Genomic DNA, 27,729 nt, shown 5'->3' with positions numbered 1-27,729 from the left:
GGGCCGAAGGCTTGCCTGCACCAGCAGATCAGAAGAATCACCACACAGGTACAATACATTAAGTTTAAGAAAATTAAACTTAGTGAATAGGAAAGTAATTTCCCCATTATTTCCATTTCTGAAAACAAAGCCAGGAGGCCCAGAAACAGTCTCTTTCTTCCTGCTCAACGATGCCAGAATAAACACAAGTATTGCCAGGCACACAGGTCGAGAAAGTCCTGCAGAGGACAGCCCTGTGGGGACTCTGAGAGATGCTCTTGTATTTAAACATGGCCTAGTTGGCAGAAACACAAAATGCGGCACAGCAGCTTCTGTGATAGCAGGCTGGTAAGGAGCTCTTCCTCAATGTGGAAGGGAAGAGTCACTAAACCAGCATGTGCAGGAGGGCAAACAGGAGGAGGGGTTACAATGGCTCACTCAAGACACTTGTCTTTCAGCTTACTGTCCTATGTTATTCTTCCCTGGAAAATTAAGTAAAGGCAAAAGAAATTACTATTTTTTTTCTGCTCATAAATTTGGTTTTAGTCAAAGCAGAAGAAACGATTCTTCCTTAATCTGGCTTACTTGCAAATCCACTGTCATATGGAGTAGGGCTCCTAGGGTGAGGGAGGGACTTTCAGAGGAGGTATCTGATGGAGACTAACTACAAAGATTTAACCTCTCTTTGGCTTAACCTATCTCCCTTAGGCTTGTTGGAAGAAAAAGCACAAAGAGAGGCTCTACTTATTTACTCATTCAACAAAGATTTGGGAGGATGTCATTGTGTTGTTTAGAATGCTTTCTTCCCAGAAGCTCAGGAGGGTGAGGTAGGAGGATCATGAGTTCAAAGCCAGCCTCACAACTTGGTGAGGCCTTAAGCAACTTAGTGAGACCCTGCCTCTTAATAAAATAGAAAAAGGGTTAGAGATGTGGCTCAGTGGATAAGCACCCCTAGTACAAAAAAAAAAAAAAAAAAAAAAAAAAGAATAGAATGCTTACTCACATGACTTTGTCCCTTCTAAGGCACTAATTTACTCTAAAATCAGTTCTACAGAGTCTACTACCTACAATTAATTCACAAAATACAGAAAATGACTAGAAATAGTGCTGTGGCATCAAAGAGAAGGCCATCAATGCATTAAGGGCAATGGCTAAAAATGTAATAAAGAGTTGCATTTTGGGAAAAAAGAACATTCAGAAAACATGATTTTTTTTTCAGGGATATAATAGTGACATCACCATTACTCACCTTCTTGGAGATGCTCCTGGTGAGCATCCTTGGCTTTCATTTGCTGAATCGCCAACTGATCTATCAACAACTTGTTCTCCTCTAAAACTAGTTCTGCTTGAGTCTGAAGCTGATGCCTACAAATGATTTACAAAATTAAATACAGCCATTCAGGTACTGAGTGTGATTACAGTAACCTACCAAGTCTAAAAGAAAACAACTGATTTATGGAGGTGATGAATATCTGGACATGTTTTAATGTTGTACATTAGTAGAACAACCAATTCAGTCATTTGTATTAAATAGGGAAAAGAATTGCAATGAAGTTTGAATGATGGCCTGCTTTAGTACCTTTGTTTTCATTTTGATACTACAGATAACAGTCAGGGCTTAGGCAGCTGCGATACCACTGGGCTATACTCTGAACCCTTGAGTAACTTTTTAAAATGTATCAGGGCTGGGAGTGTAGCTTAGTGGTAAAGTATGTGCTTCATATGTGTGAGGTCCTGTTGATCTCTAGCATAAAACCAAAACAACCTGTGTAGAATGCAAAATTTCAAAGATATACAAAAGAGAATAATATAGACTCTCATATACTTAATATCCAGCTGACACAATCATCAAATGGACCACATTTCATCTATATAAACCTCCAATCCCCACATGCACTGAATTATTTTGAAGCTTGTAAGAATTTAGAAAGTTCCCATTTTACTGAAAAAGTACTCACTTATGATCAGTAGCATAGTTGCCTAAAAATAAATACTTTGTTAGAAGGCTTTGTAATGGTTTCTTAAAACTACACAAGACTACCCTAATCTTTATTTCGCCACAAGCAAACCCTTTTCTTACAGAAAGTGCCATATAAATTCTATCCAGCTCAACCTTCAGGATTAAAAATTCCAATAAGCATGAGCTGAAGGAATGGTATAATGGTCTAGTTAAGTGTTTACCACCCAAAATAGACTATAAACAAATAACTATCTTGATTTCCTACTTTAAACTCAAAGGTCAGAGGAGAAAGGAGAGAGGAAAGAAGGAGCCAGGCTGTGACAATGACCTCACGACACTGTGGCTGCATACTAGCTCCTTATCACTGGGGTGTTCCTGCCTGCTATCTGCACTGTGAGAAGGGGCCTCAGTCTCACTGGCCTCTTTAGCTTCCTCATTCCTGTCTCACAGAGCAGCTACACTTTGACCCATTACATTCTGGACATCCTTATGAGACTTTTACTTCATCAGTTCACTCATTCATTTCTCCCTCAACTTCCTCCCTTTATTCCTTTCTATTTAAAATGAAAGGGTTCCTTTATCCCTAAGGAAAAAAAAAAAAAAAGTTGAAAACCTCAGATTTAGTTTAATACTCCTTTCCATTTCAGCCCACGAAGCTGAAGTTACCCAGCTGATCAGGTGAAATTAAGATGAGACTAGCTACAGCCCAGGAATTTACTCAGAAATTATCGGAAACTAAACAGACAAGCTTCTACTGAAGTGTGAAGTCTATGTGCAGGTCTAGGAGTTGCACGCCTGGGCAGGCACAAAGGAGCAGTCAGGAGCTGGGGGGAAGGGCTTCACAGGGCCTCAGAGCCCAGGGGCCCCTAGCTCACCCCCCTCGCTGTACAAGCCACCACCCTAGAGCAGAGGGTAAAATTAAAATCTCAATAAAAACAGGACTGGGGAATTGGGCAGGACCAGGGATTTGAATGCAGGGCTGTCCTTTATTTTATCTTACTGATTTATTTTTATTTTAAGGAAACATAAAGGAACTTGACTCATGGCTATAACAAAGTTAGAAAAGAACCTAAGATTCCAGATTCTCCCTAAGGCCCTTGGAGGCATGTTGTCCTGGGTGCTGTTCAAGGAGCACTAACAGGAGAAACCTTCCAGGAACCCCGACAGAAGACAATCCAAGTTCAACAGGGGAAATCAAGTGCACCAAAGTCCAGTGGATGCCCACGCCAGTCTTGAAGGACATATCAATCAGTGAACATAATGGAAAATATTTCATTTTTTCAGTAACATTAAGACATTTAAAAAATACTAAATGTCTCATACCTATCCAAAACAAATCATCTTCTTAGCCTTGCCTGGATAACGCCATTAAGACTTTTCATGAGTTTTACTTCCTCTACTTCATTATAGGGGCATTTGTTTTACTGAGCTGGATGCAGTTGTATACCAACATGAACAGGATGTGGTCACTGCCCTTGAGGAGGGCAAAGGAGAACAGACACACAGAGTGGAGACATACAGGACAGGTAGGTATAGCGTACCAGGTACCAGGACAGGGCAAATGCTTCGGACTATGTCAGAAACAGACAAAGGAGCACTAACTCTGCATTCAGGGAGAGTTAATGACAGCACCATTTGAGCCCTGAAAGATAAGGAGTGTGGAAGGGGCCTCCAGGGATGGGAGCAGCATTGGAAAAGAGGAGTAGAGGGTGAACATCTGCTGTCATGTGTGTAGGCTTTATCCTTTATATTCCAAAGTCCTGGAAGTGACCAGAGGAGTTGAGAAATACCACCTCAGAAAATAAAAACAGAAGCTGGAAGGGTGGTACACGCCCGTAATCCCAGCAATTTAGGAGGCTGAGGTAGGAAGACTACAAATTCAAGGTCAGCCTCAGCAATTTAGAAAAACCCTGTTTTAAAATTTAAAAAAAGGCTGGGGATATAGCCTAGTGGTAGTGTCCCTATGTTCAATCCTCAGTACCAAAAAAAGAAAGAAAAATACCATTTTAGAATAGTTTACTATGATTTTATAGTGCCTTAATTTCTAAGAAACTCCCTTAAAATATATTTGTTAAAAAGAAAATATATTAATGCACTTGATGATTTCATAAAATTTATTTCTATTCTCTTGCATTTTAAATTAGCAAAATACTAGAAATACCATCACTTGCCATTCATCACTGGTAACAGGTCTACTCTTATTTAACTCTTGGTGCAATTCTTCATTCTCTTTCACCACTTCTTGGACTCGCATCCTAAACATTCTCATTTCCTCCTGAAATAAAATTTATGTAAACTGTAACATCCACATCCACGTGCACTTCTCTTTCTTGGCTCTAGTGCTGTTGCTATGCCTACAATCCACTGTCATAGCCATTTGGCAAAGCCTCACCCCAGCACCAGCCTTAAACTCTGCGTCCCAGTGCCATGTGCCCTCAGAGAGCTAAAAGTCTAGTGAGATAACGCACCAGGCAACTGCAAAGTCATGGAGCACAGGGACAAAGAACCTGGCTTTTTAAATATCCAACTCCTGATGTGAAAACATTTTTCTATAATTGCGAAATATTTGAAGAATTTAAAAGGGCAATAGAAAAAAAAAGCTAAGATGCCCATAAATACTGCAGTTTTTTTCTTTCCTTAGAGACTCTAGAGGATAAATAGGAGGGTTTTATGTAAAACATAAGAACTTAATGAATGCCCATTTGCATGGGGAATTGGTCAGTTGGTATGGGGGCTGGAGGCTCTTAAAGCCTCTTTATTAAAAGGCATCAGTCCCTATAACTCTGAATCCAGATCTGTGGTTCAGTCTCAGCTTTAGGCTCCTAATGATGTTTATGGCACTTCACCAGGGCCTCCTTCTCCACCATGGCTTTTCTTGGCCAGTATATGTCTGGCTTCAGTGTCCTGCACTATCCTTTATAAGAATCTTGGGTGCCAACATTTACTCTGGGGTGCTTTGCAATATTCTTCTCCTAACTATTAGATATTTATGCTTACACCTGTTTGTCTCAGCAGCATTGCCAAGTTGCTTCCTCTCCTCTTCTACCCAGTTACTCTCCAATAGCTGCCAGCCCACCTGGCTCTCTTTTGAACCGAGTCAGGCAAACTACAGTGGGCAGTCCATTCACCTGATGTTTTAATGCACTGTAGACCCACCCAGTGTTTACATGTTGTCTACAGTTGCTTTCATGCTACAATAGCAGAGTTGAATAGCTGCAAACAGAAACTGTACGAACCACAAAACCTGAAATATTTATTAACTGGCCCTTTACAGAAAAAGTGGGCTGATCCTGATTTAGAAAGAGTGTAAAAATAGCAATTTTATTATCAGGATTGATTTTTGATCAATTAGTACTAGATTAATTCATGCTTTTAAAAAACTAAGTGTCCAATACTAAGTCTAGATGAAAAGATTCAAAATTGCATTTCCCAGGACACGTACATGGAACAGCACAAGCGAAGAGCAGGCTGGGTGACTCTTAAAGAACCCTTCTTCCTCAGGATTCCATAAAAACCAACGCTTCTCTCTCTGGATTCTTCCAATTCCAATTCTAGAGATCTATTTGGCCACTTAATTGAAGAACCCAGAGGTATAGGAGGCATAAGTAACGCCTGCGCTTGTTTTCCTGCACAATTAGAAGGAGCTTTGCTTCCAGAAGCCATTTCCACAAAGCACAAATTAAGAAAACCTCACTTCCTAACCACTTCAACAGCTCAATTACTTGACTTCCCTGGGGTCAGTTCTTCTTGGAATTAATAAGCATTGAAGTTTGCCTATCATGGCCCTGGCCTATTACTTTTCTTTCCTGCCCAGAGGTCTCTTCAAATTGTGGTATTTGCAGCTGCAAAGTCCCATAAGAGAAGTGTCTCCCTACTGCTGAGTTCTCTGCACCCAAGGTCCTAGTCCACGTGGGGTTGCCCAGGCTATAACCATGGTTTCCAGTGCAGCACCTCCTGCCCCTCCATACCTCTCCCCCCATGCCCACCCCCCTGCTCGGCCAATCACTCTCTTCCATCTTCCCTCTCTCCTCCTTGCCTCTCTTCCTCTTTCCCTCCTTCTCCCACTTCCATACTCCTTCCTTTCTTCCCCCTTTCCTTCTTTTAACAAACTGAATACCTACCACATGTTGGGCATGCTTACTTACCTTCAGAATGTTCCTGCAAAATTGGAAACCAGTCTTATTTTTATAAATCAATCTTTTGAGACATCTGCCAACCTACCTCGAGGGTGGCATTGAGCTCATCCTTCTCTTTCATTCTATCTTCATAAGCTAGCAACAACGGTGAAAGGCACTTTATATCCAACTGAAGACAATGGAGTAAGAGGTGGTTAATATATTTCTTACATCTAAACACAACTGGCAAAATTTTAAAAAGGCAAGAAGACATACTTATATTAGAATAGATTGTAATAGGTATGCAAACACAGCCCAGAAAATATTGGCCTGAAATTAAATAACTTTTACTTACCAGCCAGGGTGGTATAGGGCCTTTTGATGGGAGGCCTTCAGTATGTAAGCTCTAAGAATAAAACACATATTGAAGACAAAACAAAATATACTTCCTCTGAAATTCTAAGTCTTCTACATGGTTAATTTAGACCAGCATCATTCACCCCTATGTTTGCATGAATGTATAAAGGAGAAAAACTTTTCTGCAATGTTTGAGAGTAATGCCCTCTTTCCTCTAAATATTTCAGTGCATATTTCCTAAAACCAAAAACATTCATTTACCTAACCACAGTACTATACTGAAAATCAGAAAATCAACACTGATGCAATATTATCTGAAACAATACTATCTGAAACGTAAGTAATTTTTTATTAGGATGCTAGACTTTGTGAATGTTACATGGTGTCTGGATTTTGTTGTCTTTCTTTAATGATTTTTGGTTATTCTCTCTCTCTCTCTCTCTTTTTTTTTTTTTTTTTGAGTGTGTGTGTGTTTGTTTGTTTTAAACAGGCACTGATCTTATGGATCAGCTTGTTCCTTTCAGGCTTGTTTTTCATCCTAGTGTGGTGAAAATAATCTGGTGGGGTCTGTAATAACCCTTACCGAAAGGCTAGTTTAGCCACACTCCTAAAGCACGGCCCTTCTGGGCTCTGTGCTCAATGTCATAGCATTCAACAAGGTCTCTCCATTATGGCGATCAGAAGTCAAAGATCTCCTTGTGCTATGTGAGCTCTGGGAACTATTCAATTCACAGATTCCTGTACTTGTTTTCTGCTGGTCTAACGGGGCTCCATCCTACATGTGTGCATACTAGTATTTAACAAAAGACACAAGGAATTCCATGCAGATTTATGCATTTCTTTATCTACGGAGCTCCCTCCTTTCTGGTATTCCTGCCCTGAAAATTCTAGTCTCCTCGACTTCCCCAAACTCTGTTTACACAAGAGAGAAAGCCTGGCACAGAAGCAGATATCCCAATAGAGCTATTCCTTATTTAATAAAAAAGTTTCCCACATATTCATCTTAATCATCTATCTCATCACTCATTCATTCCATGAACATTGTGAACTTGTGAAGTCATTATGGACATTACAACATAATCCTAGTTTTCAAGGATTTTATGTCTAATAACAGAGATAAGTCTTTTAATACAAATGACTTTTTTATTGTCATTGTGCAGTGTAGTCAGGTACCATCATACATGTGTATAATTCCAGCAACTTTGGAGGCTGAGGCAGGAGTTTCAGGCTAGCCTGGGCAACTTAGTGAGACCCTGTCTCAAAATAAAAAAATAAAAAATGGCAGGGGATATAGCTCAGTGGTAGAGCACTCCTGGGTTCAATACCAATACCACAAAAATAGATGGCTAGAATGGTAGGTAGGCAGGTAGGTAGTAGACAGGTAGATAGGTAGGTAGGTAGACAAATGGTCTGTAGATGTAGCTCAGTGGCAGTCTATTATGATTTAAAGAGAGGTCATTACTTCTGGCTAGAGTGATCACAAAAAAATATGGCATTTGCACAGGGTAGAAAAAGGGTGTGCAGGGGAGTCAAGGGAGGGTGGGGGTGTCCAGAGGGTTATCAATGGGCCTGCTTGCCCTGCCTCACCCATAACCCTGAAGAAGGACCCAATCTAGGCAACACAGTTTGGAGTATGTGACCCTGAAGCTTTATTTTGTTGTTAAAAGTTAATATTGGGGCTGGGGGTGTAACTCAGAGCTACAGTGCTTGCCTAGCCTGCATGAGGCCCTGAGTTCAGGCTCCAGCACCAAAACAGAAAAAAAAAAAAAAGATAATTAGTATCAGGCTAAGTATAATAAGTCAGTCAAAAAAGACCATGCATTGTATGGTTCTACATATATATGATATGTTCAAAATAGGCAAATCCATAGAGATAGAAAGTAAATGTGACCATTAATGGGTATGAAATTTCGTCATGGGATAAAAATATTCTAAAATTCACTGTGGTGATGGTTGCCTAAGTTGGTGGACACAGTAAAACTCTTTCAACTGTACATTCCAAGAGGGTGAAATGAATGGCATGTGAATTATACCAGTTGAGCATTCCTAATTGGACAATCCAAACTCCAAAATGCTCCAAAATCTGAACTTATTAAAAAATTCCAATTAGAGAAGCTCAATAGGTAAAGTTTACGTAAATATTCTAAAATCCCTAAACTTCAAAAGTTGAAAGACTTCTGGTCTCAAGCATTTCATATAGGGGAGATTTAGCCTGTTGTCTAAGCTATTATTTTTAAAAAATCAAACTTGAGTCCCTCTTCAAAAAGAAACTCAGGGGCTAGGGGTGAAGCTCAGTGGTAGAGCATTTGGCATGCACAGGGTCCTGGGTTCAATCCCTAACACACATACATACCCCCGCCACACACACAAAGAAAAAGAAAAGAGAAAAAAGAAAAGAAAAAAACTCAGAAACCCACAGGCCTGCTGGGCGAGGTGGTGCATACCTGTAATCCCAGCAGCTTGGGAGGCTGAGGCAGGAGGACTGCAAGTTCAAAGCCAGTCTCAGCAATTTAGCAAGGGTCTTAAGCAATTAGCAAGACCCTGTCTCTAAATAAAAAACAAAGGGCTGGGATGTGGCTTGGTGGTTAAGTGCCCCAGGGTTCAATATCTGGTACCAAAACAAACAAACAAACAAAAAACCCAAAAACAAACAAACAACAACAACAAAAAAACCAAAACCAAAAACAACAGGCCCTAAACTCCCAGAAGCCACATAATAATGCTGTGTGCCTATGGCTTTCCCTTCCTTGACCCCAGCAAGAGCCAATCAATCAGCTGTGCACCTCCCATTCTCTAAGAGCAGGGGCCCAGACCTGCTCTTATCTTATATTCTTCACAACATCTAATATGTAGCTTGCTTAGTAAGAGTCTGTAGAACTTAATTCTGCAACCACTCTTATCAATAAACATCTACTTCTTTTTTTTTTTCAGTTTGTATATTGGCAAATAGCAGCTGTAACAGAAATCAAATGGAGCAACTGAGATGGGCTCAGTCTTTTACTTTATGTACTTCTATACTGTATCAATGTCTCCCCAAGGTCTTTATCACCTATATTAAAGGGAAAGAAGAAAGGAAATAGAATGCTCTTAAGAAAGACTGTGCTTTGGCATATCTTTTTACCACTGAGCCACATCCCCAGCTCTTTTTATTTTTTATTAATTAATTTATTTTAATTAGGTATATATGACAGCAATATGCATTTTGATTCATTGTACACAATTGTAGCACAATTTTTCATTTCTCTGGTTATATATGAGGTAGTGTTGCATCATATGTGCAATCATACATGTACCTAGGGAAATGATGTCCATCTCATTCCACCATCTTTCCTGCCTCCATACCACCATCCTTCCCCTCCCTACCCTTTGCTCAATAAAAGTTCCTCCATTTTTCTCATGCCCCCCCCCCTTATTTTTTATTTTGAGACAGGGTCTTGTTAAGTTGCTTAAGGCCTTGCTAAGTTGCTGAGGCTAGCCTCAAACTTGAGATCCTCCTGCCTCAACCTCCCAAAACACTGGGATTACAGGCATGCACCACTGTGTCAGGTTGGATGCATCTTTTTTACATTAAATTATAGTACATAAAAACCCCTCAGAATTGGAAATCAATTTAATATTAAAGGCTTAAAAAAGTTTGATTTTTCTAAGTAGAAACATTACCTCTTCCTTGGACAAATGTCTGAATTTTGTTTGATAACGACTCAGCTCTACATTCAAACGATGAACAGTCATTTTCAACCCATGATTTTCATCTACCAGTTCTTGAGCTTGTTTCCTTAGATAAAGTAATTCAGGTGCAGTAACTCCTGAAAAAAAAAATCAATTTAATATCATGCTATAAATTATACTAAACTTATCAGAATTTTATATAAATTACTAATCTTTTGCCTCTTGTTCCCTTTTAAGCTTACAGAGGAAATAAATTATATATATACATATAGATTTATATAAAATAAATGAATAGTAGTTACAACACTTTTTAATACTGGATAGTCAATATTGTTCTGGAAATTGTTGCATGTACAATAAGGCAAAATAAAAAAAATTTAAGTTGGAAAGAAACAGCCATTTTTCCAGATAATATAAACAGAAAATTTGTTAGAATAACCTTCCCACATAAATGCAATGTCTATTAGAAAACATAATAGAAAATAGATTCCACAAAGTAACATTGCAAATGACACAAATATATAATAAACATAAATGGAATTACAAATTACATAAAGATCAGAAATAAATGCTCCTAAGAAATATTCTGTAAAAAGAAAACTTATCGTTTACTTAAGGCCAAATATTATTATTATATGAATAGAAAAATGTAAACAGAAAATATCAGTGAATATTTATATAAACTTAGAAAAACCACTTGACATCTAGGGAATAAGGTCATAAAAGGAAATCACCCTCAAGATAAAGTTGAATTATCAAAAACTAAGAAAATAGTATATACATGACAAATGACTTAATATGTAAAGATGCCTACAAATAAGAAAAAGAAAACTATTTCAATTTGAAGTCAGCAAATTTCTGAAAGAGAAAAAAAAATGGCCTCCAAAGATGTGGAAAAAAAATACATTGAAGGTCATCAATAATAAAAGAAATACAAATTTAAACGATATTTTTTATTTTTGATTATCTAATTAGCAAGGAAGTATACTCTTCATCACTGGTAAGTATGTGGTTAAAAAGGCACTTTTATATGTTGCACATGAAGACAAAAAATGATAAAAATACATGTACACATAAGATACTGGGTCTAATAAAGCATCAAGTTCCAAAAGTATTGAAATTTCTTGAGCATAACAATGAAAAAACCACATGGCAGATGAAACCAAATTTCAATAAGCATAAAGATAGTAATGAAGGACTATTAAATATGACAACATAAGTTATCCACATAAGTATCAACAAATATACAACATGAAACATTAACTGTCAAAATAGAGATTAAAATGAATGAAGTGTACTTGTCCCAACCTTCCTGAGAGGATGCTTTCTCAGCCTCTTTCTGCCTTTCATTGTCTTTTTCCATTCTCTTTAGTTTTAACTGTAATTCTTTCATTGCTTGTTTTATTGCACATAGCTCAACGGTAAGGCTTTGATTTTTATTGTTTAGGTGCAAATTTTCTTCTTTTAATTCCTCAAACTTTTCTTTGGTTATTTCTACACATCTTTGACGCGCTCTACCAGTTACATCTGAAAAGGTAGAGGGAAAAAAACACTTTAAAATTGGGGAAGAGACAAGTGAAAGTAGGCTTCAGAGGCTAAAACTTGACACAGCTCAATGGCTGACTGGGTGTGGGCAGTGGAGTGGGTGGAAAATCAAGGGTGAACATATTAAATAAAAGCCATGGAGCCATTGTTTTGGAATAAGGTGCTGTTCGAGGCCCCAACAAACCAGACTAAAAATTACAATGGAGTCACTCATATTAAAGCCCCAAGTCATTGAACTGTTTGTTTCAACTAAGTTATCTAGGGCTGTGGATGTGGCTCAACGGTAGAGCACTCACCTCTCCTGCGTAAGGCTCTGGGGTTCTATCCCCAGCATCACCAAAAAACAAACAAAAAATCAACTAAGTTATCTAACCTCAGGACAGAGAAACTACAACAAATTTCTCAAACTTGGTCATTTTCCTGTTGTTCTGTCCCAGTGCCCATGTTACAAAGAAAGTCACTTTGAAGTGACTAATCCATTTCTCCTTGTTCCTGCTTTCTTCGGCCCTCCTCGGTCTAGAAAGCCAACCTCTCCTCAGCTCGCTGGAATGCTCATTCTATCTCAGGCAGTAAATGCGGCCTGAGGCTAGAACTGTGAAGGATTCTGATTAATAACAAATTCAAAAGCTGAACAGCAAGGTTCTTAGAATGGGGAATTGGCCTGTGAAGCCAAAAACACGGCAACAGGGAGGGTGAAAACACAGTCAGATATGAAGGACAGATTAGAATAGGGTTTTTCAGATTAGTGATGTGAGACATAACCTCTCCAAATTACAAAATCCACTTTGAAAGCTACTAAGACTCCCCAAACTGTACAGGGGGTATATCCCACAAAACATCAATCTCTGAGCACAGCACCCATTTACATACCCGGACCTCAGCACATCCCACGTGGACATACACCCACCACCCAGTATTTGGACCTTTTTGAAGACAAAGGCAGAGTTCAACAATTAAACACCTCTTCTCAAGTCCAATAACACTGGGCAGAGAAACAAAGAGCCTTTATAAGAAAATGAAGGTGAATTTTATGTTCAGATGAGACTATTCTGGGTATTCTCTAAAACTAAGTTTTTCAAGCATAATGAACAACAAAAGGCAAATACCTGGGGAAGGAGGAGGTTTTTCACATAATGGTGTTTTTTCATCCTAAGGAAAAAACAGGAGAATGTGAGTACAGAGTCCCAGCACCTTCTAAAAGTGGACTAAGCTGGGTATGGTGGTGCACACCTGTAATCCCAGCAACTGGGGACGCTGAGGCAGGAGGACTGCAAGTTTGAGGGTAACCTTAGCAACTTAGTGAGACCCTGTCTCAAAATGAAATAAAAAGAGTTGGGGATGTGGCTCAGAAGTTAAGCACCCCTGGGTTCAATCCTTGATACCAAACAAAACAAAACAAAACAAAACTTTAATTGCCACTATTTCTTGTAACTAAACCTTAAGGGGTGTTCCCTCCTGGTAGGACCTCTAAGGCAGAGAAGCAGGTCCTGTCTGAACTCTCTTCTGTCTTGCCTGTGAATTCAGAGACTGTTTTTTTCTATGTTGGTCCCATGAATGACAGGACATCAGTTCAGAACCTTTCTTTCGTTTTTTTTTGGGGGGGGGAGGGCAGGTACTGGGGATTGAACCCAGGGGCACTTAACCAAGCCACATACCAAGCTCCTTTTTATTTATTTATTTATTTATTTGGTACCAGTGATTTAATCCAGGGGCATTTAACCACTGAGTCACATACCCAGCCCTTTTCAGGGTCTTGCCGAATTGCTTAAGGCCTTGCTAAACTGCTGAGTCTGGCTTTGAACTTTCGGGATGGCTTTGAATGCCTGCCTCAGCTCCAAGCCACTGGGATTACAGGTGTGCACCACTACGCCAAGCTAGTTTGTGAAATGGCTATAAATGCCACACAGAAATATAAAAACAGAAACTTTTCTCACTAGAAATGAAAAAAGAACACTATTAATTGGAGCAAAGCATGTTTTCAAATGCTGAAAAAAGAATATAATACATTCTTGCTTCTCAATCCAAATCTCAGAGGAAAAAGAAGGCTTTAAAATTCTGTTAAATTTCTCCATTGTGTATCAGTGTGATATTAAGTTTCTAATTTCTGCTGAAAAAGTAGATAAGGTTATTAATTAACTCTACTGAGAAATGTTTAATTTTTAAATTCCTATGACATGGCACAACTGAAAACTTAAGCAAGAACTACTTTCATGTTGGCAATTAAGGTTGTCTATTATTCTACAATTATGCAATTTTTAACTTTTCAATACATTATTTTCATTACCAAACTATGGAAAGCATGAAATTCCTCCATGTTTTAAATGTACTTAAGAAACATTCAATAGGAAAAAAATCTGATGGGAAGATTTTTTTTCCCAAGAGTATTTAAAAGTTATAGTATAAATTCTATTTATTGAGAATATGAATTTAAAAAAATAAGCTTACCTTTAAATTCAGAACAGAGTGTTTACTATCTGATAAAAAAATAAAAAAATAAGGTAGATAAAAGATTTGACAACATAGAAGAGTATAATCATAAAAACTTGTTTCCTGCAGATGAGCCCCTGGCAGAGACAGATTTTGCAAGGCCACTGGCAGTTAGGTCCCTGGGCAGGGCAGGGAGCCTGACTTTTACTCACTCATCTCTCTATCAGGCTCAAACCTGAGCCCTTGTGGTAGCTCACATAATTGCAGAACAGAGGCCAAATCTCTCAATGTCCCAAGCTGGGCTCCTCAAATTCCTTCTGCTGTTCTCCAAGTGGACCGTGTAGAACAAGGCTTGACTTCTCTCTGCCTACCCAGCCAACTAGCATTGGATTGGATCAGAAAAACAGTTGCTCCTTGAAGTGAACTGCCTCAGTGATACATACGAAAACAAACCCTGCCCGAGTCCTCATCTTCCACACATTAGTCATTCGGGTACCCCAGGAAGAGGATGAATTTGCCTGTATACTTTGCTAGAGTTATAAGTTGGACATCTGGTTGCTTAGAACTTTCTACTATGGGTTTGCAGAGTATAAATAACTGGCTAAAAATGAACAGAAACAAATTTGCAAAAAAATAGAAAAAAAAACCCCACAGAATTCAGAAAGCTGATAAACATGCTTAAAGATGCATGCAAGATTCTAAATCTATTTCCCGGGTCATCTGAATTATCAACTTATCTGTAAAAACCTTATTATATTGGGGCTGGAGTTGTGGCTCAGTGGTAGAGCACTTGCCTGGCATGTTTGAGGCGCTGGGTTTGAATCTCAGCACCGCATATAAATAAATAAATGAAATAAAAGATCCATTTAGAACTAAAAAATATTTAAAAAAAAACTTATTATTTGGTACCATAAATTGAACCTGAACAAAATGGCACTTAACCACTGAGCCATATCCCCAGTTCCTTTTATTTTTTTATTTTGAGGGTCTCACTGCCTTGCTTAGTTGCTGAGGCTGGCCTCAAACTTGCAATCCTCCTGCCTCAGCCTCCCAAACTGCTGGGATTATAAGTATGTACACCACACTTGGCTGATGAACATATTTTGACCAAAAAGTCATCCTTAACTATGGTTTCTAAACAAACTGATTTTGGTGAAGTGTTATGGGGCAGCCTTTGTGAAATGGCTATAAATGCCAATGGCTATAAATCTCCATTCATCACCTGGAGATCCCCAGCCTGTCCTTGAGTCCTCCTCTCTGGCAACCTTCTCTAACTGTCAGCTATGTTAACCACGCCCCTGTTCTCAGTGCCTCCTGCTATTCCCCTCAGCACCTTAGACGGCAGTCTACCATCTATATGCCCTCCTCCACAGCTGGAATGTGAGGGAAGGACAAGTAGCTCTGTCTTCTCTGTCACATGAATACATTTCTTTCTTTTTTTTTTTTTTTTTGAGAGAGAGAGAGAGAGTTTTTAATATTTATTTTTTAGTTTTCGGCGGACACAACATCTTTGTTTGTATGTGGTGCTGAGGATCAAACCAGGGCCGCACGCATGCCAGGCGAGCATGCTACCACTTGAGCCACATCCCCAGCCCGACATGAATACATTTCTGATGAGGAAAATATTTAAAGTGACACAAGAAAAATATTTCCCTTTTGTTTTGTTTTAGAGCTGGGTATGGAATCCAGGGCTTCATGCATGCTAGGCAAGTGCTACACCCTCAGTCAAATTTACATTTTTAATAACACTTTTAAATTAATCTTAATTTGGTATCCTACGATGCCACAGTATGATGCACTCATATTTAATGAAGTCTTCTGTATCCCCCTTGAATTCTTCACAAAATAACCAGGTGCAGTGGCACACACCTGATATCTCAGCAACTTGAAGACGAAGACAGGATGATCACAAGTTCAAGGCAGCCAGGGCAACTTAGTAAGACTGTCTCAAAATTTAAAAGGGCAGAGGGCAGTGGTACTGGGAACGTATCTGTGTGGCAGAGCCACTGGGTTCAATCCCCAGTCCCCCCCTCCCACTCACAATATCCACATAATATAGTTGAGGAATTAAATGAGGAATGGTAAAATGCTGACAGTTTGTAGAAACTGGGTGATGGGGTGGTGGGAGTTCACTTTGTATTCTACTATTGTACATGTTCAAAATTATCATAATAAAAGATTTAAAAAAGCAAGTCACTTATTTCTCCAAAGAAAATAATGATCTCTATTTCATCTTGGTCATAAACTTTTCAGAAAAAGAATCTAATGACGATTAAATTCACAATTGACATCACCCCAAGTTCACTCTGGTATTTAATGTATGTGTGCTTCACTTGGTTCTCTGTATATATTTTATTTCCTATTTTCTTATTTAACATTTCTCAAAAAGATTTCCAATCTTTGCCCTTCTCATTTTTCTTATCTGTATGGGCAAGGGGTAGATACAATTAAAATAACAAGAACTTTTATATTGGGTATCTCACTATATCCAAGATGTCATGCTGGATACTACCCCAATCTTTCTAGAAAGTTCATACTACATGAATACATTCTTGCTGTCAAAAAATTCTGATACAGAAAAGTCAAAACTCTTCTACGACCATAATCTCCTGAGTCTTCTCCTTCCTAGACTTAACCATAGTTATCAGGTTAGCATATTTTCTTTCCAATCTATGTGAATGTAGAAATGTCAGGCGCACAACCCACCTGCTACCCCCTTTCACACATTTACACCTAAGGGACACCTAAGATGGTGGGAAGGCAAATGCCATGTACAAAGTTCCAATGCAGAAGGGACATCATGAAGCTAAGGAAACAAATGAACACCAGAGTGCCAGGTATAAGGAACCATGGAAAAGATCTAAGTCAAAAGGGTGTGGGATGCATGAGGCCATTATCAGGTTCATGTTTTGAGAAGTCTGTGCTGGCTGCTACAGTGGTACCAAAACATGGTGGAAACTCCATAGGTACACATGTATCTGCTGCCTGAGTGGATAAACCAACAGAATCAAATTGTAGCACTGGTGACATGAAGCAGGGAGAAGAACCCAGCACAAATAGCATTTGAAGCAGGGAAGGAGGGTGCAAGAGCTTAGAAGCGTAGAGAAAAGGGCCTAGAGTAAGATTGGAGAATGTCAACATCTAAGGGGCAGGAAAGAAAGGTGAGCCTGCAAAGGGATCCCCCCAGGAAGCAGGACACAAGGAAGGTGAGATGTTACTGAGGCCAGGGAGATGTGTATTTGAAGACAGTACAAGGAACCACATGGATTGCTCCTAGGAAGTCACGTCAGATGTTGAGTACAGTGGCACAGAAAGCTGAGGCAGGGGGATAGCAGGTTCAAAGCCAGCCTCAACAAAAGAGAGGCACTAAGCAACTCAGTGAGACCCTATCTCTAAATAAAATACAAAATAGGGCTGGGGATGTGGCTCAGTGGTCCAGTGTCCCTGAGTTTAATCCCCAGTATTAAAAAAAAAAAAATCACATAAGATCAATCTAGAAAATCATCTGTTACATTTAACAACATGGAGGTCTCTGGCTTGGTGGAGTAATGAAGGGAGAAGCCAACTGGGGTGGCTTGTCAGATGAGGAGAGGTAGATATGTGGAGAGAGGTATCATCCGACAAATCGGATGTTAAAGAGGAGAAAGAGAAAGCACCAGCAGGAGGGAATTATGGAGGTCAAAGAGAGAGTCCACAAAGAACCTAGGAATGATATCCACGGGCAAGGCTTTGGCAGCTCTGACCAAGAGACCTGATGCCTTGACCAAAGGACTTCAGTCTCTGGTCTTCCCCACAGGAGTCTCCCTAGAGTGAGAGTAAGTCACCAGACTAGCAAAGCTTTAAACAATACTCATCATTAGCACTGATGAAAGGTGCAGGGCTTTACACATGTGTGATTTAACTTATCTTCATAGTAATCTATGAGAAACACTCTCAGACTGAGTAGAAGAGGGGTTAGGTAACTGTTAAGCCTCTTGTCACCTGGACATACCAGTCAAGGACCAAACCATGCGGCTGGGAGGAGTAGCTCAGTGGTAGAGTGCTTGTGTGAAACCCTGGGTTCAATCCCGAGAAACCCCCAAAAAACCCCAAAAAACAAAACAAACAACAACAACAACAAAGAACCAAATGAATAAAAGTCAGAGTTCCTAATCCACTGTCCACAGATCACTCACCTCATCCTCCCCAAGTTGTTTATTGAAAATATAGACCTCTGGGCCTGATCCAGAGCCACTGAATTAGAATTTAGGGTGTGGGGCTTTTCTACAAGTGTCCAAGGTGCATTATGCCCAACAGAACCAAGAACCACTGCAGGAGCCCCAATCCCTCTTGACCAGCATCTGTCCTCCAAATTCATGTTTCCAAGGGTGTGGATTATCACACCTCTTAACTCCGAATCCACCTTCACTGTAATATCCCCACCCTGTAGCTGGTGCCATGCTAAACTCCATCAGTGGAGGGCGCTGGATTTTTTAATTTGTTCTAATTAGTTATACATCAAAGTGGAATGCATTTCTTTTCTTTTTTGGTGGCCAGCAAACTGCAGCACTACTCTATGAGTGGTTCTGTCTCAGAGAGTAGTATCTTAATAAGTTTTTTGTCAGCAGGCCACAGACATATACATCCTCTTCAACAAGGCCTAGCTCTGAGTGAGGCTTCTTCCTCAGATGCTCTGCATCAACCCTAAAGAGAGTGGCTGCTCCCTCTATTTGTTAATCTTGCATTCTGGAACATTCTCTTTTGCCCTTAGTAGGCAATCCTATTAATCATTCTTTAATCTTTCCCTGTTAAAATCATTGTGTGGAGAATGGGAAATTATACTCCACATATGTCAAATATGTGTCAAATAATATGTAAAAATACATTCTATGTATGTTCTATGTATCCTCTATGTATAACTAAAACTAATTTTTAAAAAAGAAAAAAAAAAAAAGAAATTGCTGTGTGAGTTCTGTCTCCTGATTGGATCCTGACTGATGTGATGCAGGGAGGAAAGAGCCACACTCATGCGCATAGGAAGACACTCAGGGTATGTTGTGAGATAAACAAAGGCAGGTGACAAAATGGTATGTATTTCATGTACATATACACACTAAAGTGTTGAAAATAATTATCTAGGGTGGGGGGACAATTATGTATGATTCCTTTACACATTTCTGTATTTTAGGTTTGTTTTTTATTTTACAGTGAAAAAATATTACTTCTATTAACAACAACAACAAGAAAAGACATACCTTTTACCTGAATAATTTTTATGAATTAATTAACTGGAGGTGCTGGAAGTTGAACCCAGTGTCTCATGCACTCTACCACTGAGCTATGCTCTCAGCCAAACTTACTAATATTAATATTTTAAAATATGCCAATTAACCAACAGGAGTTTTCTGGCTCAGGTATTACTAGGTTGGCTTCTATTTTCCAACCAGGTACCTGATTTATTTAAAAGTGTCTCAGAGCCCAAGCAATTCCACTTGATAAAGCAGTTACTGGTTGCTCACTGTATACGAGGTTCTTTCTCACTTCCACCTCTTAGGGAACAATATCCTTAACTTTGCTATAATGCACTGAGTTTTCTCACTGCGTCAATCAATCAATAAGTAAATAAAGAAAGTAGATGCACAGTTCCAGAATTGTATCCGAAACACATCCACACACTCACGTGTCCAACAAACCTTCACTGATGGCCCACTGTAGCCAGGTCCTACTGCAGACCTGGGCTAGCGTGGAGAACTGGACAGGTGGCTCCACCTGTTCACTGCAGGGAGCAGAGGGAGAGGAGCATGTGGGATGTCACCATCTGAACTGAAACTCTGCCCACAGAACAGACAACAGGGGCTCCAAAGACAGCACCTAACATCCAGGCAATAGGCTGTGGAATAACTTACGTACAGTAAAAATAAATCACAAATATATTCCTAGTTGAAAAAGATCATGGCCCACAGAATGGAAATGCAATGGCACCAAAACTGGTGGTCAATATTTATTATCAAAGTGCTTGTTTGTTTATTTACTTTACCTTTTTGTTGTATATGCTGTGGTGTAAGAGGTAAGGAACCTGGAAGTCCATCTTGCTCAGAAATATTGTCATCATCTTCACTGTCCACTTTGTGTGACCATGGTACCTTTTTGTTACAAAAGACATAGGAACAAACATGCAGTAAGTGTTGCCTGTATAAAATGTGTTCCTAACAGACTCAAATGCCTGATTTCATACCTTCCCCACTGCTGCCCTCTTCCCTGAGCAACTAAGCTACTTTTCTTAGTGAGACCAAAAGGGTTACACCTGGTGGGGCTGCATGGGACCTACAAACCCTCATGAAAAATCTGGGTCACAAAGACAATGCCATCCAAATGATGCTCAGGCCATGAGGAGCTTCACAGCCCACCCATGCTGCCGGAGGGCACCTTCCCTTTTTCCTTCCTGCCATGGAACAACGCAGAAAAGGGATTGTGTCTGGCCTGCTCTGCACAACACCCAATACCACCCTACCCCATACTGACACTTTGTTATTAATTTCTGTGTGAGACAAGGACTGCTGAGCTGCCTGGGAGAACCCACCCCAGGCAACTATTTAGAATTGAGGTCCACTAAGTTCGCAGATCCAGTGTCATTTCTTGATGAAATGGAACCTTCCCCTCTATTAACACCTATGTAGGTATCATGAATGGTGGCAGGACCACAGAGATGTCCTTTAGAGACCTATGGGCCAGAATGGGCTGTCTTGCAGAGGAGACATTCCCATTGGCAGGGCTTTAGGGGATATGGACAGAGGCCATCCAAAAGGAAATGCAGGGAAGCATATCCCATAGGGTAAACTATGACCAGCACTCTCGAGTCTGCTCCCGATTCTACAGTAAAATCTTGTCTGTGATCAGCTTGGCTTAGTGGTGCTGTGCTAAAGGCATGAGAAGATATCCCCGAGGCTGGTAGGGAGGTGGTGGCAACCTCCAGCAAGGTGCCCCTAAGAGGGGGCATTTCAGAACCAAGAGCCAAAGCGACTAGGTCCACAGGCTCTGTGCACATGGCTCCAAGGTGATCAGCTCAGGAGGAAGGGCAGACAGGTCTCCCAATCTACTCATCATTTGTAGAAAGAAAAAAGAAATGGCCTCTTAGTTTTTATTCCCCAATAATAAACTGCCTTGTTCACCTCATCAAGGATATATTGTCACCCACTTAATTATTAAGGAAATATGAAATTATAAGAGCACTCAAAGAACATCATAAAGCTAGTCTACTAACTAAACTGGCAGTATGAACTCGTACTATGGCTAATCAAACATGCGTCTATGATCATACATATACCACTTGCTCAATGTGTATCCACCAGAAGAATAGACAGAGATATGCTTCAAAGGACACATTGACAATGTTCATAACAGCAATACTTCTAAGAGCCAAAGCTGGAAACAACCAAGAATCATCATCTGAATAAGTAATTGAATGGGATGTACAATGGAATATTAGACAACAATAAGAATGAGCCATCTACAGTGACACACAATAATTGAAGACTCTCCAAGACAAAGAATACAAACTACATGGTTAAATTTATGTAACATACAAAACAGGCTAAATTAAACTCAATTTTTTTTGGTGCTGGGGATTGAGTCCAGTGCCTTGTGCATGTAAAGCATGTATTGTGCCACTGAGCTACACCCCCAGCCTTAACTCAGATTATTTTTAAAGATCTACTCTAATCTGGAGTCAAGACAATAATGAACTCTGGAGAAGGTGAGGATTGAGAAGGGGGACTTCTGGGCTATTTGCTATGTTATTTCTAATTGTGTGCATATGTGTGCACTTCTGGGATTGAATTAGGGTCTCACTAGACTGATGCTCAATCACTAAGCTGTATCTCCAGTCCACCCTCTTTTTTGCTTTTGCCATACTAGGAATTGAACGCAAGGGCACTCCACCACTGAGCTACAGTCCTAGCTCTTTCTATTTTTTATTTTGAAATAGGGTCTCCAGTCCCTTCTTGATTTAAAAAAAAAAAATCTTCATGGTGGCTACTTTATGAAATGTAGTGAGTTGAACACGTATGATTTATGCACTTTTGTGCATTTTTTTTTAAAGTTGTAGATGGACACAATATCTCTTATTTATTTATTTAATGTGGTGCTGAGGATCAAACCAGGGCCTCATATGTGCGAGGCAAGCGCTCAACCACTAAGCTACAAACCCAGCCCCTTTGTGCATATTTAATATAACAATAAATTTTTATTAAAAATATACCTTCATGAAGAATCAAACATATTCTAACAGGATTAAGTTAAAACTTAAAAAAATTCCCCAATACTTCTGACTGTGAAAATTCCCTCTGGTAACTAAAACAAAACTTGCTTGGGTATTGAAGGAAAGGCAGGCCCAGCTCTGTCCCAGTGCTCACCCAAACAGCAAAGAATGCCCTCCCTCCTCTGCCTGCAGCCCTTGTCCTGTGCTTCTTCATCCCAGGCACAATGGCACACACCTGCAATCCCATTTACTCAGGAGGCTGCGGCAGGAGAACCATGAGTTCCAGGCCAGCCTGGGCAACTTAGTGAGATGCTGGGTTTTACTGTTTCCAGTGTGACTTTTACCCCTGTACTGGCTACAGTTTTCCTTTTTTTTTTTTTTTTTGCTAATTTACTCTTCATATCTTTCTCTTTCTGTGTCTCTTTCTCAGGGTCTTTATGTCAGTCCGAGCTGTTTTTAATTTCTTTTCAGAGTATGCAGGCTAGATAGATGCTGGACATAAAGGTGGGCTCTGCACGAGTGTTTCCTTTTAGAATCTCCTCTATGCTCTCTGCCCTTTGGGAATGACTGTGTTTCCTCTAGGACCCTCTACAACCTTGACCTCACTGCGCCCATCAGAATCTCTATGGACCTTTGTAACTATGACATTGATATTCTGGAGCATCTGCATCCTGCCTGAGGTCTGTGGTGTTTTACAAATTACCAAATTGTTTCAGCTTTCAGCTGCTATGAAGGCTGGCACGAGAGTCCCTTGGCCTCCTTGTGGTCACTAGTGGTACAGGAGGTCCTGGTCTAAAGCAGAAAGGAAGAGGGGAAGGGGGAGGTCCCTTTTCAGCAGGCTGCTCTGTTTTTATTTTTCTATTTAGTGTATATATGGACATATTTGAATTTAAGCTTGTCGCCTTATTTTCCTATGTGTTTTATATTTTCCTTTTCTCTATTCTTCTTTTGGGTTGACATCATCTTCAATTGTCCTATTTCTTTCCCTCTTTTCCTTTTGAAATTATATTCTGATTTCATTCTAGTAGTTATCCTAGCAATTATAGCATGTATATCTTTTACTTTTTTTTTTTTGTGGTGCTGATGATCAAAACCAGGGCTTCACCATGCCACGCAAATGCTCTACATCTGAACCTCAGCCCTATGCTTCACATTATTATTATTATTATTATTATTATTATTATTGGTAAAAGGGATTGAACTGGGGGACACTCGACCACTAAGCCACATCCCCGGCCCTATTTTGTATTTTATTTAGAGACAGGGTCTCACTGAGTTGCTTAGCACCTTGCTTTTGCTGAGGCTGGCTTTTGAACACAATCCTCCCGCCTCAGCTTTCCAAGTCACTGGGATTATAATCCTATAATGGCTATAATCCCACTGTGCCTGGTTCACTCTTTTATTTTGATATTTGGGATTGAACCTCATTTCTTTACCACTAAACTACATCCTCACAGTACTAAGGGAGTGACTCAAAGAATATATACAATAAAACCTAGCAGGGGCATAGTGGCAATTACCTGTAATCCCATCTACTTAGAAGGTAGAGGCAGGAGGATCTCAACTTTGAGGCCAGACTCAGCAATTTAGCAAAACCTTGTCTCAAAATGAAAAGGACTGGGAACATAGATCAGTGGTAAGGTGCCCTTGGGTTCAATCCCCAGTACTAGAAATAATAAGGAGGTGGGGCTGTGGAGATGGCTCAGTAGTAGAACACTTACCTAGTATGTGCAAGGCCCTGGTTTTACTCCCCTTAAAAAAAAAAAGCACCAGATATGGTAGTGCTCACCTGTAATCCTAGCTACTCAGGAGGATAAGGCAGGAGGATCAGAATTTCAAGGCCAGCCCAGGCAAATAAGTGAGACCCTGCTCAAAATAAAATAAAAAGGGTTGGGGATGTAGTTTAGTGGTAGAGCACTTGCCTAGCATGTGTGAGGTCTGGGGTTCAATCCCCAGTATGGGGTAAAAAAAAAAAATTACACAAAGTGTTGCTGAAAGGGAAAACATGGAGAAGAGAGGGTGCTATAGTTTAGATGTTGGATGATCCCCAAAGGTCCATTAGTGAAATGTTTCATTTCCAAGGTGGAGCCATTGGGATACAGTGGAATATTTAGGAGAGAGCTCTTTTTGGGGTGTGTCCCCTAAAGGGATCATGAGACCCTGGCCCTGACCTCTTTTGCTCTGTAGCAATGAGATGAGCAGGTTGCTCCACCACGTTCCATCATTGCCATCCAGCATGCCCACCAGAGGCCTAATCTTGAACTAAAACTAGAACATAAAACAAACCTTTTCCTTTTATAAGTTAATAATCTCAGATATTTTGTTGTAGTGGTGGAAAGCTCACCGACATAAGGAACAAGAATAAGCGATATAGAAGACAAATTAAGGAGATCCAACAAATGTATAACTAGCATTTCCAAAGAAGAAAAGAATGAGTAGATAATTCAAAGGTAAAATAGAGGAAGAAATTTTCTGAAAATAAAAAAGGAAAATGAGATTTATGTGTGCAGAATTAAATTATATACTAAATTTCAAGAAAGAAGGAAAAAATAAATACTGTGATTATTTCTGCTGAAGTTACTAAAGGATAAAGAATGATCCTACTACAAAGGTTATCAGACAGACAGAAAAATTGTTACCTCAAAGGGAAACACTTTTCTGGCTGTAATTCCTTCTCAGCCCTTCACTCTTATTCTTTCAGCAGCTTTCCCAGAAAAGTAGAGGTCCTCTGCTATGTTTTCACCCTGACCAAATGGAATACTGTGACTATGGATTCTGATGTGGGCTCTCTGGCACCTACCAAGATGCCTGCTACTCATTAGATGCTCAATAAACATATGTTGAATTTTTCAACTACCCAAAGACCATTTCCTCCCTGATACAACCCATTATTGGTTGAACAAACTAAGATGCAGAGAGATGATCTGGCTTACCTAAGCCATACGACTGTGAGGCAGAGAAGCTGGGACTTGCTGTGCCCACTGGGCTCTACATTCCCCTGAACTAACCACAAATTAATGCACCCACTTTCCCTTTAGCCTTACTCTTGGGTAGCACCGACAAGAAAACTGCAGAGAATGAGACTTTCCATTGTTAGGCCACTTCTGAGAAGGTGCACAATTCACATGAAGATGTTGGCCCAAACTATCCTGAAACATAGAGAGGCATGAGGAACACTCTTAGAACCAAATTGCCTGATTAGGGGTTGATCTATTTCCTTATCTTAATAGTTTTGACAATTGTTTGCTTTAAAGGAAGTATAAATAACATCATAAAACCACCTACTTTATCACTAGATGCTACTAACCTTAAAGATGATATTGCCTATAAGGGCAAATTTATAAAACTGTCTTCTATATATTTACTATAGATTTTCTGAAATCTGGGATAAACAATTACAGGCAATATCATCTTTAAGGTTAGTAACATCTAGTGATAAAGTAAATGGTTTATATGCTCTATATGTCTATTTTTCAAGGGTGTGTGTGTGTGTATACTATATAGTGATACATATATACAGTGTATAAATTTATGTATAAATTTGTGTATAAATAATAATGTATACATACATGTATAAATGTACATATAGCATATAAATACACTATATAGTGATATATCTAGTAAATGTGTGTGTGTGTGTGTGTCTATATGTAGTATGTGGGTTTATTTGTTTGTTTATTTTTGTGTTGCTAGGGCTGGGACCCAGGCCATCACACATGCTTAAGAATACATTCTAGGGCTGCAGTCGTGGCTCAGTGGTAAAGCGCTTGTCTGGCATGTGTGAGGGCCTCGGTTCAATCCTCAGCACCACATATAAATAAAGATCTATTGACAACTTAAAAAAAAAAAAAAGTATACACTCTACCACTGAGCTACATCCCCAACCCAAGGGAATATATTTTAATCATATTATAAATTTAGAAATACTTGGTCAATTCCAAAAAGAAGTTTTATGTTGTGGAATTAGTTCTGATAAGTATGAGGGCTATAAATATAAAACTTTCCTTTTTTAAGAATTTTTTTCACAATGCATTTATTTTATTTATTTTTCTGTGGTGCTGAGGATCAAACTCCAGCCCCTATAAATAAAAATTTGAACTGTAAACAGGGGAGACTGGTCACCCTGTGCCTCTGCCAAAGGTGAGTTGGGTGATCATGGGCAAGTCATTTATTCTGTTTCTTTACATACTTAACTCAGGATGGGAAATAAATGATACATGTAAAAAGAAACAAACAAAGATAGTAAATGTAAACTGTCTTGCATATATCAAAAGCTCAGGAAAGGTCAACATAACCTCTGCCCCCCTCACCTTCCTCATGAAAAAAACTAACAAATCTATGGCAAATTGAAATCCCTTTCCGGTTTAAGGCACCTTTCGTTGCTGCTGTGCAGGTTATGATGAGACCTTTCGATGGACATCACTTATTCAAACTCTAGTTCCTATGTTGTACAGGGAAGAGACTTCCTGTTGGCTGGGATGTATAGGAACATGGAGACTCGCATACACACACTGCTGGTAGGAAGGTAAAATAGAGAAGCTGCTTTTAGGACAATTTGGCAATATCTAACTTGGCAATATCTAATTGATGCAGCAGACACAGGTACACATATCAGATATGTGCATGGAAACAACCTAAGTGTTCATCCGTAGGTTAGTAAATAGATAAATCAACAGGGATCGGTCTCAAAACTGCAATGCAATGAAAAAGCAAAGTAGTAGAATAATTGGTACTATAAGATGACCTTATATAATTAAAAAATAAAGCATTATAGTTGTTCACTTGCACTTATTTGTGGTAAAAGAGTAAAAATACAGACTTCTAGAATGTACTCCAAATCCAAGAGATGGGTTTCCAGGGAGTGGAGGTGGGAGACAAAGACAATTTCAACCCTGACTGTAACCTTCTATTTCTTTTATTAAATAAATAAAGAAAAGAAAAAAGCCAGGTGTGTTGGCACACACTTATAATCTCAGCAACTCAGGGGATGCTGAGGCAGGAGAAGTGTAGTTCTAGGCCAGCCTCAGCAATGTAGGGAAAACCTGTCTCAAAATAAAAAATAAAAAGAGCTGGGGATATAGCACCAATGTTAAAGCACCCCTGGGTTCAATCCCCAGTATAAGAAAAAAAAAAAAAAAAATAGGGGTCTTGAGGGCATGGCTCAGTGCTAGAGTGCACGCTTAGCATGTGCAAGGCATTGAATTTGATCCTCAGCATCAACAAACAAAACAAAAACCTGAGGGGGAAGAATGGAAACACTAATGTATTACATTATTTTCTACTTATCAAATTTTAAAAATAAAATTTCTTGCTACACATGGGTCCTAAAGTCACCATAATAGACTTGCCTAAAAATATACTATTTGTCCGTTGAATAATAAGGCTGCATAAGTTCTATAATTCTTTCTTCTAAGGGAGATGTGGTGACAAACTTCACTGCT

General features: G+C 39.5%; 1 protein-coding gene across 4 annotated transcripts in view; it reads right to left on the bottom strand.

The window, feature by feature from the left end:
- Window positions 1-27,729, bottom strand: part of Cep89 (centrosomal protein 89) — a 61,460-nt gene that overhangs the window by 15,485 nt on the left and 18,246 nt on the right. For 3 of the 4 annotated variants that reach the window (XM_015496928.2, XM_048790978.1, XM_015496929.2), the window contains 9 exons: window positions 20,069-20,174; window positions 14,071-14,099; window positions 12,732-12,774; window positions 11,389-11,607; window positions 10,072-10,217; window positions 6,410-6,460; window positions 6,161-6,244; window positions 4,111-4,214; window positions 1,229-1,344 (listed from right to left, as the gene is read on the bottom strand). In XM_015496928.2, coding sequence (XP_015352414.1) covers window positions 1,229-1,344; window positions 4,111-4,214; window positions 6,161-6,244; window positions 6,410-6,460; window positions 10,072-10,217; window positions 11,389-11,607; window positions 12,732-12,774; window positions 14,071-14,099; window positions 20,069-20,174 — 898 coding nt within the window. The remainder of the gene's footprint in view (window positions 1-1,228; window positions 1,345-4,110; window positions 4,215-6,160; window positions 6,245-6,409; window positions 6,461-10,071; window positions 10,218-11,388; window positions 11,608-12,731; window positions 12,775-14,070; window positions 14,100-20,068; window positions 20,175-27,729) is intronic. The other variant, XM_048790979.1, reaches the window with a different exon arrangement.

The sequence above is a fragment of the Marmota marmota genome, unplaced genomic scaffold (genome assembly GCF_001458135.2).
Source record: "Marmota marmota marmota unplaced genomic scaffold, marMar, whole genome shotgun sequence".
Taxonomy (NCBI): Eukaryota; Metazoa; Chordata; class Mammalia; order Rodentia; family Sciuridae; genus Marmota; species Marmota marmota.
Note: the sequence above shows the minus strand (reverse complement) of the source record. Positions and strands in the feature narration are given on the sequence as shown.